The sequence below is a fragment of the Astatotilapia calliptera genome, chromosome 18 (assembly GCF_900246225.1).
Source record: "Astatotilapia calliptera chromosome 18, fAstCal1.2, whole genome shotgun sequence".
NCBI classification, from domain to species: Eukaryota; Metazoa; Chordata; class Actinopteri; order Cichliformes; family Cichlidae; genus Astatotilapia; species Astatotilapia calliptera.
Window position 1 is genome coordinate 17,157,750 of NC_039319.1, and position 18,518 is coordinate 17,176,267.

General features: G+C 39.0%; 1 protein-coding gene across 1 annotated transcript; it reads left to right on the forward strand.

The window, feature by feature from the left end:
* Positions 1–1,534: 1,534 nt before the first annotated feature.
* Positions 1,535–9,136, forward strand: LOC113010895 (desmocollin-2-like). The gene is made up of 16 exons (XM_026150163.1): positions 1,535–1,930; positions 2,067–2,157; positions 2,266–2,474; positions 2,567–2,671; positions 3,019–3,174; positions 3,426–3,570; positions 3,658–3,812; positions 3,939–4,073; positions 4,208–4,393; positions 4,540–4,787; positions 4,885–5,027; positions 5,526–5,744; positions 6,317–6,538; positions 6,740–6,855; positions 6,980–7,309; positions 7,682–9,136. The coding sequence occupies exons 1-16, from the start codon at positions 1,892–1,894 to the stop codon at positions 7,877–7,879; spliced, it is 2,697 nt and encodes an 898-aa protein (XP_026005948.1). The 5' UTR covers positions 1,535–1,891; the 3' UTR covers positions 7,880–9,136.
* Positions 9,137–18,518: the final 9,382 nt, after the last annotated feature.

Below are 18,518 nucleotides of genomic sequence, written 5' to 3' on the forward strand. Positions count from 1 at the left end.
TTCATGTCCTCGCAGTATGTTCAGGATCAAACTTGACTCAAGTCAATAATTTGCTGATATTAAGTTTTTATATTAAATTTTGAACTATAGAACTATTTAGAATATATAGCAAGCCTATCTGACATTAATAAACACAAGATTAATCTTTAATTAAAGCAGGGTTGCATGGCAAGAGTATTTTTTGGGATTAAATGTTAACAAATGAAATAAAAATATTCAATTTCATTGAAGAATCCTCATAACTGGCATCTAATTATCAGCATTAATGCAACATTAATAAGCACTTAGAACACAAAACCTGCTTAATGCATACTGGTGTGTGCTTTCAAAGCAGTGGCAGGAAACCTTGCATGTGTGGGACTTGAACATGTGTTGTCCACACCCAGTGAAGTGGCAGCTCAGATACCTTTATACTCCCTCTGTAAGATTTTCACTTCCTTTAAAACACTGCATCTCACAACATCCTGTCATAGCTCCCCAGCATTTACGTGGAGTCTTGGCAAAACACACCATTTCATAACAGATGAGTTCAAACTAACAGAAAACTGCACTTTGGGAGTAAAATGCATGAGGTCATATGGCAATGACACCAAGACATCTTAGGAATTTCATTTGAAGCTAAAAAAAAAAGAAAATGTCTTCCAGAGAAAGGTTACATTTATGCTTTCTCGTCACTGCACAACTCTGCAAAAGCAAAAGTACAATCTAAAAACATCAGTTATGAGTAATCTTATCAGGATACTGTGGGGGATGTTTCATCAGTAATGATTAAACCAGCTGAATAACTGGAAATATGATACGTTTGTTACACATAGGCTTGTTTAGACTTTTAATTCTGGGAACACACAGAAGCCTAAGTACGACAGCAGTTAGCTTTTACTTTTTTATCTCGGGAATAACATCACATGGGGTTTTACTGTGTCTGTTTTGTATTTGCTGGTAAAGCGTTAAAGCCTTAAAGTCTTCATTATGTCCACGCCCATGACTCCCACTGTCTTCCTGACATTTTTCTCACCTTTCCTGTTACAGACCCATATACCCTGCTTTCAAAAAGCTCCTTTAATAACAATCTAACTATTAAAGTATATCCAGATGGACATACTTTAAAAAAACGTAGGTCCATCGTTTTTGTCTCTTCACTTTTATCAGCAGTTTATAAAGATTGTGAGCGTTTTGCTGTGGGAACCACAGCCTCTCCCACACCAGGGTTTCATTCGGCTCAAATTCCTGTGGTGTGCAGAGAGGAGCTCAAATGTGCTCCTCCTACAGCGGAGAGCTAAAGGAGAGAGGAGGACGTAGGGGTCAATTTTCTGTGTAGACCTGGGACAAGTCTTGACAAAAGGCAGACAGACCAGTATTTCTTCAAATAAGTGTACCTGCAGCATGCGCTAGTGTTATACGACTATTGTTTTTGCGTTATATGCATGGATTTATACAAATAGTGCTTAAAGCTTTAATTACATGTATTTTAGCTCTTATGCTCCTGCTAAAACTCTTTAATTGGAAATAAAAGAGCGGTTTAATGTCTTCCAGTAAAAGAGTAATGTTTCCCCCTGCTGGCGGGAAAAACGCGAATATCAGCAGCTTTGAGGGAGTTGGCTTTCTCAGCAGACACCAGCGAGCACAGCCCAAAGGTACTTCGCTTGTTTGAAATTTCACTTGGGTGTGTCAGCAAAGGTGTGTCCGCTGACTCACCCAACAGCGACAGATAGAGCCGTCTGAGAAACGCCTGCCTTTTCGCATTAACAGAGAAGTGAAGCAACAGACAAGAGACGAAACTCTCGAGTAGACTAGACGCATTTGTTTTCTATTACTCTCTGAAACACTAACCGGACTCTCCCCACTTGGACCCAGGACAAAGTCAGCCTTTTACTGTTTTTTTCTTCCAAAGATGGGGAGAGTTTTAATTTCCACCATCTGCCTAATGCTGGTAAGTGCTTCTAGTTTGGTTTTAAAGCACTCCTACATCACCAATACGCTTTGCTGTCTGTTACTTCTGTCAATGCTGTTTGCTATAGCAACATTTAAACGCGACAAGCCCGTTTGAAACTCACTTTCACCTTCAGATCCTGTCCTGTGTGGAGTCGTGCTCTCTCCCGAGGTCTCTCTACGTAATTGTACCTGAAACAATTCCACCTGAATACCAAGTAGCAAAAGGTGCTGCTCTGCTTACTTTTTTTTCATTCCGTCTGTGTGAAAAAGTGTTGTAGGCCGACTGTTTTGTGTTTTATGGCTCTTTTTAACTTTCCCTTTCTCGGTTTTCAGTTGAAACCGTCGGCTGTGATGCCAAATCAACGCTGTTAACTGTGAAGGACCCGAGTTTTACAATAAACAGTAATGGAGCAGTGGTAGCTTTAACGTCTGTCTCAGTGGCAGAAAGAGGACGGACATTTTTTGTGTGCGCTCAGGACAATAGTAGACCGGAAAGTAAGATGAAAGTTCACCTTGTCCGCAGTACAATGCCGACAAAACATGTAAGACAACTGCATATTGTGAGCCGTTTATACAGCTCAGAAAGCACGATGCGTTTTTTTCTAACATATCCTGACTTGTTGGAATGTCACAGCAACGAGGCCAAGGATTCCTGATTCGGTCTAAAAGACGCTGGGCACCTCCGAACCTCACCGTAGTGGAGAATTACGTAGGACCCTATCCAAAACTAATTGAAAGGGTAAATTAAATGTATAATTCATATCATTTATAAGCACTGTGCTATTCAAATGTTTATTTTCAGTACACATTGTTCTCTTTTCTCACTTCCCCCCTCAAATTATCTGATTATTTCAGGAGTCACATCTGTTAATTAAATTCAGTGATTATTTCCTTTGATGTTCTTTTTTAAGTTACATTACCAGCATGTCAGATTGGAAACTGTCTACAGTTTTGATCTATTTAAAAACGCTACGAGCTGAAAGAGCTCACAGTAGGCTGCTTTATGAAAATTGAATAACAGAATAACAGAATTTTTGTTGTTTTTGTTTTCTTTAATATGTGTGTTTTATTTGGTTTTCCCTGTAGCTGGTGTCAGATACCTCAGCCAAATATAAATTGTTCTACACTGTCGAAGGAGAAGGATTCGATAAGTATCCAACTGGAGTGTTCAACCTGAACAGAGACACAGGGGATCTGTTCTTGCTCAAAGCAGTGGACCGTGAGGCGTTCCCAGTATATAGTGTGAGTGTGAACATGAAAATGATTTAAGGTTTTTAGTCAGTTGCATTATTGTTCAGCAGTCATTCAAAAAGAACGATTTATCATTAAATAAAATAATGACAGATTGTCAACTTGCTAGTTTTGAGTTTTGATTCTCTATTACGCATTTTTTTTATATTGTTCACTCAAACCTGGAAGTGACACAATTTATATATGTCTTATAATGTTTTTGCCTTTAACTTTGCTTACACCTTTGTCTTTTTTGTTTATAGTTTGTGGTGCGTTCTTGGGACACGGTCACAAACAAGGAGACAGATGAGAATCTGCCATTGAAAGTGGTTGTAGATGATGTAAATGACAATCCACCGGAGTTTGTAGGTCCTCTACAGTTTATGGTTCCTGAGCACTGTAGTGTAGGTGAGAAAAGCAAAATAGAGTAACAGATAAATCTGTGGTGTTTGGCCTCAGTGCAGTTGCTCTAAATGATCGTGGTTTCCAATACAGGGACTGTGGTGGGAAAGGTGAATACAACCGACAAAGACCAAATTGGCACCGACCATGTGAAGATTAGGTATACACTCCTAACTGGAACAGACATGTTTGCCATTCATGCGGAAACAGGTGTCATCACAACAAAAACCAACACCCTAGACAGAGAGGTGAGCACTGCTTCTGCATCAGTGATACCTGTGAAATTTATTTAAATGAAAATAGCTTTGAAGAAGATGATACAAGTGCTTTCCAACATATTTTCCTTATGATATTTTGCAACATTTCTTTTTAAGTTAAAAGACAACCATTTGGTGGTTGTACAAATCCAGGATATGAATGGTGCACCAAGTGGTCTGGTTGCCACATCAACAGCAACAATTGGTCTGAGTGACATCAATGACAACCCGCCAACCTTCATGAAAACATCTGTAAGTGTTTGAAAAAACTGTCAGTATGTAATCTGGCTGAATAACTAATACTTACATTTGTCATACTTATTTTCCATGAACATTGGTTGTTTAGTAATCTCCCCTCCCCCCAAAAAACGTGTTTTTTCTTTTAGTATGATGTCGCTGTGCAAGAGAATGAAAGTGAAAAACTTCTACTTCGGATTCCAGTTCAAGATAAAGATTTGATAAACACACCAAACTGGATATCAAAGTTTGTCATTACTCAAGGAAATGAAAATGGAAATTTCAGGATTGTTACTGACCCCCAAACAAATGAAGGGCTTCTGTACGTCTCAAAGGTGAGACTGACTTCTTATTAAATTCGTTATTATCATTTAGTAATGTTGGTTGTAGCATTTTACATGGATCACATCTAACGGAAAGTCCGCCTTTATAAAACTGATTTATAGTCATAAACTTTTAAATGTCTTTCTGTTTTTTTCAGCCATTAGATTATGAGAAGATGAACAGTGTACAGCTTCAGATCACGGCACAAAATCAAGCACCGCTGAGTGGCAGCAGCGCCAGTTGGAACTCCATCCCTGTGAAGGTCAGTGTCACCGATGTCGATGAAGGCCCAGAATTCTCTGCTCCTTCGATCCGCTTCAATGTCAAAGAGAACACACCAAATGGCACAGTGATAGGAACTTATACAGCTACAGACCCTGAGACCAAGAGCAGCAAAGGCATCAAGTAAGGACTTCAATTTGCCCCAATAACACTTGTTCTCGTGACTTGGACTACAAGAGTGAACATGCGAGTAATGCACAAGTACTTTTTTATCTCTTAGGTATTTCAAGATCACAGACCCGGGCTCCTGGATCAATGTTGACAGAGACACGGGAGAGCTGAGGGTGGCAAACACAATTGACAGAGAGTCACCGCTTGTTCACGATGGGTTTTACAACATCACAGTGAGGGCTGTTGATGCTAGTAAGTTTTTTGTAGGCACTTCAGTACTGATGAAGAAAACACAACCTTCAACAATACACAAGTGGTCCTTTCTGTACTCAATTCTATATTACCTGATGGATATTTGCCAGATCATTTGAGGTAGTGCCTTGTGTGACTAAATAAACCTTATTGCCGTTCCTTCATTTCTTCTTGCGGTGTGTCAAACAATCCGAAAGTTGTTAAAAGTACAAGCTCCACCTTGAGCTGTTTGTCTGAGCGGCTTTATTTTTCATGAGAACACCTGTTGACAAGATAAAACCTGTTGGAAAAAAAATCAAGTGGCTAGTCATTTACAATGACTCATGTTCCTTTGAGTGTTTTGTGGAAATTGGGCACATATCCCAGTGCTTGGCAGAACTTAAAACTTGCACTTAGGTGACACCGCGTTATTGTAATGAAAATGGTGTATTCCATTGTTCCTGTGTGCCAACATGTCCACATGACTACGTGAGAACCAGTAATGCTGTTGTGTTTCAGGCTCCAAGTCAGCAACAGGAACAGTTGTCATTTGGGTGGAGGATGAAAATGACAACATTCCTACGATTCCTAGTGAGCTCACGTTTTGTCAGGAGGATGGAGTGCTCGGCTCTGTGGTGGTGGTGGCCGAAGACAAAGATCAGAGTCCCTTTTCTTCCCCATTCACCTTCAGTTTACCAAATAACAATGATGGCACATGGTCTGTGAAAAGTCTTAATGGTAAGTGGCTGTCTTTGTACACGATGAAGCGCAAAGTGTATCTTTTTAATCAAATGTGAACGAAAAGATTTTTTTTTACAAATGTTTGTAGTACCCTATGTACAGCATGATCCAAAAAGTGACATGGTATCATTCCAGTGGTGAGAAAAGAAACAAATATGTGAGGGTGTTGTGGAGCTGTTTTGTTTCACAACTCTGTGAATACTCTGTTTTCAGAAGTAAATATGTAATGAAGAACAAATGTAGTTGAGAAAAAGACTTGGAACTGCGTGAACTTGTCGACGCATCTTTTGTTTTGTTTGTGCACTTTTTAAAACGAGTAGATTAGTATATGTTGGGGGCTAAAAATGTGGACATGGGTTTTACTGCATGGACAGTAAAATCATAAATCACATACATTCACACAGTAATACTCTGTTTTATGAAGTATAAATATTTCATTACAAATCTTAGTATTAAGTATATGTTAAAGTCACATGATGTAGCCTGAAACAATATTCTTCAGTCTTTTTTTGGTGCTTTTCTTGGTTAAGCTTGAGTCTCTTTATAATTATCACGTGTTTCCTTCTTAGACACTGCAGCTACATTGGAGCAGCTCAAACCGCTTTATTTGGGGATGCACACCGTTGACCTGACTGTTACAGATCTTCAGGGTAGTGGCAAAACACAGACAGTGAATCTGAGAGTCTGCAAGTGCAAGAATGGCGTCTGCCCTGGCAAGGACAGGTCCGTGTCGCTCGGACCGCTGGGAATACTGACTATGCTGTTGCCTGTGGCCCTCCTCCTACTGCTCTGTGAGTCTTCCACTGTAATTATAAGTAGTAAGGGTTAGCTGGAGGTTCTTTCGTAGTTTGTTCAGTTTCCAATATGCAAAAAGCAATTTTGCATACAATAGTGTAGTGTATAATGCTGCTATGCTCATTCTTGTGACGCTTACCGCACATAAAAGTACTCTGTGAGCTATCATTTTGAACACGCTTGCTTTATTGTTGCAGTCCTGCTCCTTGCATTTTTCTGTCTAACAAAGAGAGAGAAGTTGCAACTTGACGACTCAACAGACACTGGAGGAATCCTACTCAAATCCAACACGGAGGCCCCAGGGGACGAAGTGGTAAGGACAGTAATGCGGAAGCATTGCCTTGGCTTACCGTTACTCACAAGGAAACCATATTTGCTTCTTTTCTTTTCCCCTTCTGCTTCATTTATTTAATTGCCACGTTTGCTTTGATTGACAGGATGCAAGTCTCATCAATGGTCCCCCATTTGAGATTGACCAAGCAGTAAAGGGTTCTGTCAAGGGTGTAATGATGAATCCTTCATGGATCGGGAACAAGAGTGGAAGCACTATTGGAACCCTTGGTGTTCACGAGAATGGGATGCATGGAAGGACTGATATTTCTGCAGCTAATATGCAGGATTACTATACCGGCCAGTATGACATGACCATAGATCGTCAATCCTATGGTCAGCTTGTTGGTAGTGGTGTAGACTTTGACTACAGACAACACAATATGGACCCAGCTCTTCTGTATAATTGGGAAACAAATGGCCGCTATCTACATCAGGTATTGTTATTTTATGATTACAAACATATTATTTATTTGTTTTAGTGGCAGAAGTTTGCATAAAAAGTCAAAAAGAGAGCAGCAGAAGTTTCTTTTTCTGCGGTTTAATAATGTGTTACCTGTTACAGATAAGTTAACTCCTATTTGTAATATTATCTTCTTCTCTAAGCTGTGATAGCATCCTGTGTAAACCTCAATATTTCTCACCTTTGGTGAAAGATATTATTTCTCTAACCTGTTGGAGATCTGTTTGCTCGATGTGTAATATCCGTCCGTCAGTCATATCCCGAGCAGCTTTGAAAGTGTTGTATGCTTGCTCCTATCATCCAGGCTTAGTCCAAGGAGTAATAACAAACTGCCTGTGTCTTCCAGAAATTGATCCAAATGGGAACAGTGGAGGATGGGCGATACGCAGATGATATCATCCACTCCTACGGGTTCGAGGGACGTGGCTCTGTAGCTGGCTCTGTCGGATGCTGCAGTGATAATAATGACAATGATAACCTTGACTTTCTGAACACACTCGGACCAAAGTTCAAAACTCTTGCAGAGGTCTGCAGAAAGACATGAAAAGTGACACTCCAGATAATATTGTTTACTTTAAAGCTGTAAAAGATGCAGATTGGGCTTGAATGCTTGGCTTGTTACTGGGGTAAGAATATAAAAAAAGAACAGGCAGGTGGTGCTGGTGTGTATATGCTATTGCTCTTAGTTGCTTTATGTCTTTGTTGTTGTTATTTTAGTTTTTTTTATGTAAAAGTCATTTGCACTGAAAATGATGTAGATGCTGTTGGTTGTGCATACTTTATGTTGTATGTCAATAGCCGCGTTTCCACCACAGGGACTGCAGTCTTTTGGAGGTTTGTACCTCAGGAACCAAGGTCTAAATTAAGTTCTTGGAAAAGTGATTTCATATCTTTATATTTTTGGAGGGTAGCACTTTGTGACACTTCAGGAGCCTTTGGTCCAGGGATTGCACTGTTTCTGGTTGGAAAGCAACTTCTCATAAAAATCACACTGCCTTCAAGGTTTACCACATAAATTGTTGGTAATCATTAACTTAAACTTACATCAGAGAGCAGTGAAGGGAGATGGAGAACAACAAAACTGGTGTTGCTTTTTCATATTTAATTGCACGACGTCTGCTTAAGCTTTGTGGGTCTGAATACATTGGTGGGAGTACAGACAAAAAAGCTCTTGGGACTAGAACTTCTTGTTATTTTGGGTTGAAATGCGGCTACTGAGTATTAACATGTTTGTTAGTAGGAACTTCGGTATTTTTTTTAAAAAAAACAACTTTGTTTATTAATCGTTGTCTGGTATAAAAAAAGAATGCATTTCTATTTCAGTCATGTTGCTGTTTTTTTTTTTATCCTTATTGAATTTCAGGCTTTGTCGATATATTTGAAGTAAAACAAATAATGAAACAAAATAATCTTTTCTAATATTTCACAATATTTAATGTAAAACTACACATTTATAATGGTCTATTTTAAACAGTGTTGATTTACTTCTGCACAATTTCCCAGTGCCACAGAAATTGTGTGTAACCATGATTTACTTCAACTCCCTGACTGTCAGACGGGTGCAGTTTGAGCTCGCTTGTCAGTCAGGTTATTGCAACATTCCCAACAGTAGTCCTGTTTAAATCTGCACAAGGGTGTGAACCGGAGGCGTAAGGTGTTACTGACACTGCCCGAAACTAAATATAACTGGCTGCACAGGAAAAACCCAGTCAAAAACTGTATACCTTATATGTATATTATGTGGCTTTAGTTGTAATTTGACATTAACATTAAAGAGTGTTGTTTAATTTTTGCAACAGTAGCAGTTGTTTTTTTTTTCTTTTTCTACATTTAAAGGAACTATAAGTGCAAGATGAAGATTATAAAATACCATAGCACACATGCAATAAGCATTTATGTAGCTGTACAACTATAAGCACTACTGTTTGTGCTTATAGTCTTCACTGTTTATTTAAATTTTAGTTTGTTTTTAAAAAAACGTTCCTTATTCTTTTTTCTGGTTGTACAGAAAGGTCGCAGTCTGGTTGCTTATTGTGCTCGGGCTTTGTGTGCACCCTGGTGAATATTTTACAGGGTGGGGCACAGATAGCTTGCGTAATACAATGCGTTCAATGTTCCAACTCCTTGGCTAATAATTACTTTCAGTCTTTGGCAGATCCAGTTGGTGCACGGTGTTATTATGGCAACATTGTTCTACCCTATTGTTAAAATGTTCTAACTGTAATCATGGTAACAAACTCTATTTTGTAAACAGTAAATGACTTCTTTAGACATAAAGTTTCCGGTTACAGGAAATTTATGCAATGGCCCAATTAGTGTAATTTAACAATTATCAATAATTAGTTTTAAATTGTCAGATAGTATAGATAACAGACTTTGCTTTGTTATTCAAAAACCTCTGTAAATAAATAATATTCAATGAAAAATGTATTGAAACCTCAACTGAAATTCCCCAGAGTTCTCGTAACACTTTGGATTAATTTATAGATAATGTAAATACGCACTGAAGTTATAAACAAGTCACCAGTCTCTGATGCAATTTATCAATATGATGACGTACAAAGGACACCTGAGGCTTGAAATATGCAATCGCAGGCTCTGGAAAGGGCCATCTGTCACATTGTGATGATGAGTATAAAATATGATGGCAGAGAGAAGAATAAATGGTGAAATTAATTCCTGGAAAAAATGTCACCCCGATCAAACAGTGAAATCTTGTTAGAAACGCAACAATATCTGTACAGATTAAAATAATACTGTCACAATTATGGGAAGATGTGAACAACATGTGAACATGAAGGGTTTTTGCTCAAAATCCCAAAGGGACTAATTAGGTGATCTTGAACATAAGTCGCCTAACTGAAAATAATGACCCCCCTCCACAAAAAAAAAAAGCTTAACCCAAAAATCTGAAGAATGCGATCCAAGCAGAGATAGCAGCTCTTCTACCCATATTTGAAAAAGGAACTGTTCTCTACTAAGGTAAAACCCTTTTGTTGATGACTGATCTTGTAGTAATCTGCAATAAAAAGTGTCTTTATTTCAGATTCCTAAGTATTTTTAAAGCCATAACCCTGATTCTTTTCTTTTCAAGCAGTTTAGATGTTTAAAACTTGCTAATATAGCAACTCTTTTGCTGTCATGAACTCATGACTCTGGAATTGCTCACAGTGATGACTAAGCCCCGAGGTCAAGGGTGTGAAAGATAGCTGATAAGCAAAATCATTTGACAGTTTAATTATAGGTGCTGACCACTCAATGACTGTGATATGTCTCAAGTATGTTTAAACTGAGAAGCAGGGTGGGAGAGATTGACGTGGCAGTTTCATCAAAATGAAAAAGACCTCATCCTGCCTTACTAGTTCACTACAAAGATTTTATTTTCACACATTTTTATATATAAAAACAAAACAAAAAACCCCCCATAACAAACATAAGAAGGGCCTGCTGTACAAAACAGCATGCACAGCCGCCCTAATGCAATACGTGCTGCTGGAAATGCATGACAAAAATACCCAACCAGCAATTAAAATAACAACAAAGAGAATTTTAGATAATTTTCTTTAATTGCTATGAAATGCCTTCCTACGCAAAGCAATGACACTGATAAGCCACAAAATTCAATAGACTATTTTGTGTGTCCACCCTTATCAGGCCCGTTTGAACCATCACTTCCAGTTACTTCAGTAAGGATGCAATTAATTTTAAAGCAGTAGCGTGAAATTAATTTATTGCTTGTAATTAGTTTTTGTCATACTGTGAAAACAATCTTTCCAGATAGGATGTTTTCTCCTTCCAACAGACTGTCTGAGGACACTTGGCTAAATCCGAGTTCAATATGGAGTAGTGCCTTCCTGGGGCACTGTACATACATTTTGTATGTATTGTCGCAGTACATTCAAAAAGGTGTAGGGCTGCAAGAGTAAATGCTCAAAGTGCTAATAGTTCCTCTGTTGTGTTGTGCATAAATACAAATGCTCAGTAGATATGCATAATTTAAAAGTCTACAGACCACATAATCTCATCAAATTACTTGTATGATTAACTTACGCCTTTTTGAAAGGTTCAAGAAACAAAGTATTTCCAGTATCCTGGTCAGTTTTTGCAAAATCCTTTTGACTTGTGTGCAGCTCATGTTTGAGATCATCCAAGTCATATATCTCTGCAAATAAGAAAACAAAACAGAAGTTCTTATAAAAAGCTGTCACTGTTAGGATGGAGTGTCTGAACACCTCTCAAATTGCAGTTGGGCTTGAAGAAATGCTTCTGCAAGTCACCAGTCAAAGAGTCAAGGATTGGATTGAAGATGCAATTTCTTAAACCATCTTTGTCCTATTGGTCACGCTTACCAACAGCTGAGCCTTTTAGTCTGGTGCTGGTCATCTGATGCCTTTCCGCCCCCACTATTCCAATACTAATACTGTGTTTGTGAGCTGCCTAAGACCTCTCTCCATAACTCATCAAAAACTGAGTCATCTTTTTAATTCTGAGATGTGTCCTGAAGTACTTCAACAAGCTGAACAGCTTTTGATAGAGCTAGATCCAGTAATGGTGACTGAAGTATGTCAGATAGCCCCCTGCTGGTTGCGGCAGATGACTATCCTTCCCAGAGCCTGGCTCTGCTGGAGGTTTCTTCCTGTTAAAAGGGAGTTTTTCCTTTCCACAGTCACCAGTGGTTCCTTATAGGGTGTGGTCTAATTGTTGGGGTTTCTTTGTGTTATTATAGGGTCTTTATGTTACAATATTAAGCATCTTGAAGCATCTCTGTTGTTGTGATCTGGTGCTATATAAATAAAATGGCATTGAATGGAATTGAGTAGAATCTTGGAGGTGCCCAAAGGTTTGTGGAATGTAGCTAGAAGCATAATGAAAGGTAAATCAATTTGGACACGTAGTCCCCAAGCCTCCACAGACCTTTCCCCACTTCTCCCATTAGCAGCATCTTCGAGAACATGGAGCACTGTAAGTAGCCTGTCCATCATATTGTGCAAAATGCCTCCATACCATCTAAGCTTGGGTGAAGCTCTCTGGGTGGGCATCTATATATTTCTTGCTGAACATATAGCTATTTGTGAATGCATGAGCCTGACATGAAGATGCATAGCTTCTCAAGTGAAGAAAAGAAACAGACTTCCTGAGGTACTGATTTGGTTGTATCATTTAGAACCAGACTGAAATAATGTGCATCCCAGTGCAGATAGAATAACCATGTATGATTTAGCTGCACAAATCCAAGATGTTATTACTATGAGAGACACTAGATGTCACACTTTCCCTTTATGTGAGTAAAGCACCACCTGAGGAGGCAGCTTTGGGGACTACTTATAGAAGATGGCTGATTTTTGTAAAGACTCCTCGCTGTCTGTCACATGTGTTACTGAACACCTGAAATCACTTCAATTAGTCTTTGAGGTCTCGATAGGGAAACGATTTGAGGAGTTGTGGCAGAAGCCTCATCATACTCTGATGTGGCATGCGCCAGACTGTATACACTCTTTAATGTTATTTGGTGTCACTTAACCTAACAAGATTCTCTGCCAATGGAGTGAGTGAAAGCGACTAAAGTAATTATAGTCTATTTAAAGCTCGTAGTTTCACTGATTCAGACATTTTATCACTGTTAGTGGTGTATGGATGGTGGGCATGGCATAAAATGTGTATGGCTATTTTTTAATGTATGTACATTTCTAATAACTATATCGATTTTCCTAGAGAGAAGATAATTAGAGAAGATATTTTTACTAAATATTTTTATGTGTGGGTTTGACTGTCATCTTAACTCTTATTTTAAAATACAATTGAGCAGAATGTGCTGATTTAAACTTGTACTTTCATAGACCCTAAAGCACTTGTTACATTATTTGCTTGAGGTATTGTTTTTCTTCCTGGAGTTCTGTATCACTGAAACTCAAGTGCACTGTGCGACTTACATATTAATTAGATAATTCTGCCCGGCAGCAGAAAGCCTCGGTGAGATATCTTGGTCTTAATTAGTCAAAAAGGTTAAAATAAAAAGCAGTCTAAGGAATATATGTAAAAATGCTATATTAATTAATTGAAATGAACCTGTAATTACTGACAGTAGAGTACCTACACAGAATTCATTCTCTTGTTTTATTGCAAGACAAAATCAGTTATTTTATTTTACTTTTTATTTGCTGTGCTGATATTAATCTGTGATTAATACAATATTACAGTTACTTCAGAAAGTACTGAGATTCATTCACTTTCTCCACAGTTAATTAAGGTATGAAACACCATCCATCTATTCATCTATATTTTAACTGCTCATGAAATTTAAGGTCACATGGGGGTGTTGGAGCTTATCCCAACTGTCACAGAGTGAGAGGCGGGGTACAACATGGACAAGTCGCCAGTCATGTTCACCTTCACACCTGCATCTCTTTGGACTGTGGGAGGAAGCCAGAATAACTGGAAAGAACCCACGCAGGCACAGGGAGCACATGCAAATTCCACACAGGCCTCAGCTGGCTGCTAGATTCAAACCCAGAATCTTCTTGGTGGAAGGCAACAGTGCCATATGGATTCTTTTTTCATGAATCCACACTAAATAGCTCAAAATAACAAAACTACAAAATTTCTCTTAAATGCATCTTGTTGGCTTTAAATATCCCTGAGATGCATCCATGCTTGGAGTAAACCTGTGGTAAATTGAATTATCTGGAAAAAGAACAGAGAAACATATTTTTGTAGGCTATTCATAAAAGATTCCAGGACAAAAATGTAATTATAAGTCCAAGGAATTCTATTTACACCCCTGTAATAGAAATGGGCAAGGATTAGATCATGACAAAGATATAAAACTTGTTTGTTTTATATAGTTTTGGGTGTTCTCAGCAGCACACTGGCTTTGAACCACCAAGGCTCTTCCCTGTTCAGATGAGAGGCCAGCCAATTTGAGTTACTGAAAACCGAAGAAAGAATAAATGCAGCCAAAAACAGAGAAGTCTTTGATGAAAACCCCCCCTCCCTGACCTGAGATTCTTTCTGTGCACAATCGTGAACCAAAGTGTGCAGTGAAGGCAATTCTGGAATGTCTTCTGAACAAGTCACTGTCTGTCTTTGAGTACCACAGCCAAGTGCAGACTTGAAAGCTCCAGAATATCTGTGAAGAGACCTGAAGATAACACTTCGCAGATGCTTCACTTCATAACTTATGAACCTTCACAGGTTCTTCCAGGAGGATGGGAAAAAGTGCAAAAATGCAGGATTGCAAAACTGATAGAGACTTACCCAAGAGGGCCCGAAGCTGTAATATCTGCCATAGAGACTGCTACAAATCATTAGATCAGGTGATCTGATCAATGGGAAACTTTCGTTTTTAATTTTTAATCAATTAGTTTTGATTTTGTCATTATGTTCTATTGAGTGTGGATGATCTCAGTAAATACTTATGAGTTTATGGTCTTACTCTATTTTACACACTAATGCCATACAAAATAAAACTTCAGGTAAAGAACATTGTAAAGTGCATACTGATTGGTTAAAGTCCAGTTTCAAAATACCAAGATGGCGATGATGAAGTTGCTCAGTTTAACTTTAATAATGAAGCTCCCCTGCCTGCTTTCCTGGGTGTTCTGCACTTCCCCTTTCCCACGCTTTCAAATTCAGCGCTGACATCATTGCTCTAGTCAACCATCTTCCTGCCTTCCTGCTCTGAGTCAATCAGCTTCTGTTCTGGGTACTTTAAATCTCACCGCTCTTCTGTAACTCTGCCTTTTAGACTCTCCTTTGTGCAACTCACTTCCTCCCCATCGCCAAGCCTCCATCTTCATCTTCACCACCACCAGCGTCTAGACTCTGGAGGGGTCCTGTCCTAATTCCTATTGCCGATTCTGTTCTGCTGTGATGAGTCATCGGAGTCTAATAGCCAGGCAGCTTAATTGAATTCTGAATCTCAGTAAATCATGTTCAATTCTTCCAAATGATCTCTCCTTATTGAACTGCCTGGGCGGTCTGTGGGAATTGACTCACTTTTTGGAGCCGCACATAAGTGGCCACCAAAGGGGATGCAGTTTCTGGTATTTTCATGCTGGCTTAATTTTCCATTGTGGCAGGTTGTTGCTTTGTTGTAATCAGTGGACACAAGGACGCCATTGACTCGTATTGGGAATATGGTGAAGTAATTAGTTAAGCTTGGTGACAAATTGTTTTCCCCTCAAAACAGTTAGTGACACAACAATATAGTGAGTAATAAGATAGTGAGAATAAACTGTTTTAGGTGTCCATCACAGCAACAAGCCTCAAACTGATACCTTAAGCTCCACACTCAGATTACTGTTTAGATTTGTGGTTGAGGATCCTGCTTGTGTTGGCCTTTGTTGAACACAATACAGAAGTACAATAAGTCGAATGCTAGAGTGCAGCAGCAGGCATGATGATCATAAAGTGTGGTTCCTGTTCATTACTGTTCATCCAGCTGAGGTATACACACATCTCACTTTGGGATAGGTGGTTAAGCTTTGAACGATGTTCTGAGGGAAACTCACAGCTTGTTTTGGTCTTGCTGGTATGATGCTGAAATCATTTCCACAACTTTTGTCTTTCAAAAGTCAGCACGTCATAATCTGTTTCATGATTGCCCCCGCACACACACAAAACACAGACAATAAATGTAATATCAGTAGGGCATTATTAGTGCAGGCAGACTCCAGAAAAGAAGGAACATCTAACCAAGCCTCTGTGTGATGCTGCCCGTCAAAAGCGCCGCATATTAGTACAGTGGCCCCGATACATTTGCTTTGATGAAATGGAAAAAAAGGGGACCTGACAAAGTGTTTTCTTGTGTAGTTATCACGAACAAAGTGAGCCCTCTGCAAAATCTTGGTGTCGTGTTTGACAAACTGCTAGAATTTAACAGCTGAACATGCAAGGATCAGCACTGAGCAAGTTGCCTGAGTAGAAAGAATTAGATGTAGGTGGTTCAGACAGGCAGAGGAGGGGAGGATAAACAGGTAGATTAAGAGCATAAAGAAGACAGGCAGAGTGCCTGACATACGCACCCGAAGAGGGGAGACAATTTTCATGGGAGTGAGTTGATTTCGGGGACTGATGTTAGGCATTAAGTTGGTGCAAAGACTCGTCTAACTAGGCTCTCAGTGCGCAACCCCTGCAGTGAAGATCTATAAGGCTGATCAGACCACCTTCTGCGGGAGCTGCTACTTCTTGCCTCACCGCCTGTCTCTTAGCTGGATGCAGAAAGAGACTTCAGCTGACTACAAAACATAATCTCGCCAAGGGGTTATGCCCTGATAACCACACAGTTTTAATGTGGAATTTAATTGGTGCATTGCACGTTTTACTTGGGGAGTATTTTGACACCGTAGGTGTCAAAACAGGATGAGCAAAAAGCGTGCAGCCAAATCTCAGCCCCCTCAAATCTCTAAGCTCAATGGCCATAACAAAAAATTTACATATTGATGAGGATACTTGAGGAAGTTTTAAGCCATAAGTAACTACTCAAATTAAAAAAAAGAAAAATAAATAAGATTACTGAGGTAAATATAAAATATTAACCATTTCAGGAATTTGCCTTTTGTTTAGTGTTTTCAAACAAACGCATCCCTTTCCACTTATTCTGAAAATACCATGCCAAACATGAGCATCAACTGGGACTGACCCTTTCTGAGGTTATTGACAAGGCTCAGTGGGACAAAATAAGTAAAAGCTGCAAACACAGCATGCATATAAGGACGCATAAGTTTGCAACTTCATTATCTTTGAATAAATATATCCACCATGGTAGCAAAAAATCCAATATGGCACAGCGGCAAATCTCCTACTAAGCCCTGTGACCACTTTGCTGTTTCTTTATACCAAAGTCTGGAGAAGTTAAAGCACACCAACACTCCTTACATGTTGATCCCTTTCATGTTCTGAAACTGAGCTCTAAAGACTTTCTTAATATATATATATATAAATCCACCAACACTGATTCCAACAGTATACAATTTATTGATTTGCTGTCAGCCTTCATCCTCCTATCCAAAGGCTTTTAATGTAACAGCAGTGCCATCAGATAAGGAGCAGAGCAGAGATAGAGAAAAATGATGATGTTTACTGAGGAAAACATAGGGTTTGACCCCATATCTCATTAAAGTGACTCAAAAGTAGTAACATCACTAAAATCTGCGGTGCCCCATTGAGTTCACTCATCTTGCGTTCCCAGACGATTGACAACCAAGTGATAGATGTCTGTGAAGACCTGATTCAACGGAATAGCTATATTGAATAATCAATTGATAAAAAAAAAAAAAAAAGAATCAGAGTATTGCACTGTACTTCAACAGATGCATCTTCTTTTCTGGAAAGTTTAGCATCTTCCAGCAAGGTCAGTTTGGTGGATTTTAATCAATTTTAACAACTATGTTTATCAAATCCAGAAACCATTTATGTACACAAACATTCCCCTCCATACCGCTGCTTTATAGCATTTTAAAAAAGAGGTCTGTTCATAATAAAAGTCAAAAACTGACTAAAAAATGGACAAATAAAATTATTTCTGCTACAGAATTTGATGATGAGATTGAAATTGCTCTCACATCTGTGGTGTGTAAACTGCAGAAAAGGCAGGCAATTAGTTTGGCTTGGCACAAAGATTAGAAATAGGGCAAAACTGCTATTCAGGCTCTGTTTAAAGCTGTGTCTATATTAAAATCCTTGCAGCCGCATAGAGTGGTAACGATAGAGTGGTATATAACGATTCACAATTCATCTGTGATTTATGTATGTAAAAGTGTATTTTTATGCTTTAAGTCAGTTTTCCCTCGATTTTCTTCACTTCTTTACAGAAATTGTGTGTACAGTGATGCCAAAATGTAGGTGACCTATAGCCCAGTTCTCTGAGTGATCCCCCACTATGAAGTCATGCACATATACACACACGTAGACAACCACATACAAGCACACAAACACACACGCTATGCCTTTTGTATAGATGTTGCAGAGAGAACAAAATCTGTCTACCAGCAGCTCTCTAAATCTCAATGGTTGTGCACGGACGACAATTTGCCATTTTGCACGGGGTTGTGTGCCGGACTCTTTCTTGGCTGGATGCAGTAATTTCCTGGAGTCTCCACAGGATGTCTGGCAGTTGCTCAGAAACAGTCTGTGACATAACTCTGAAAATGGCAAATCGTTTTTTATATGGATAAACAGAATTG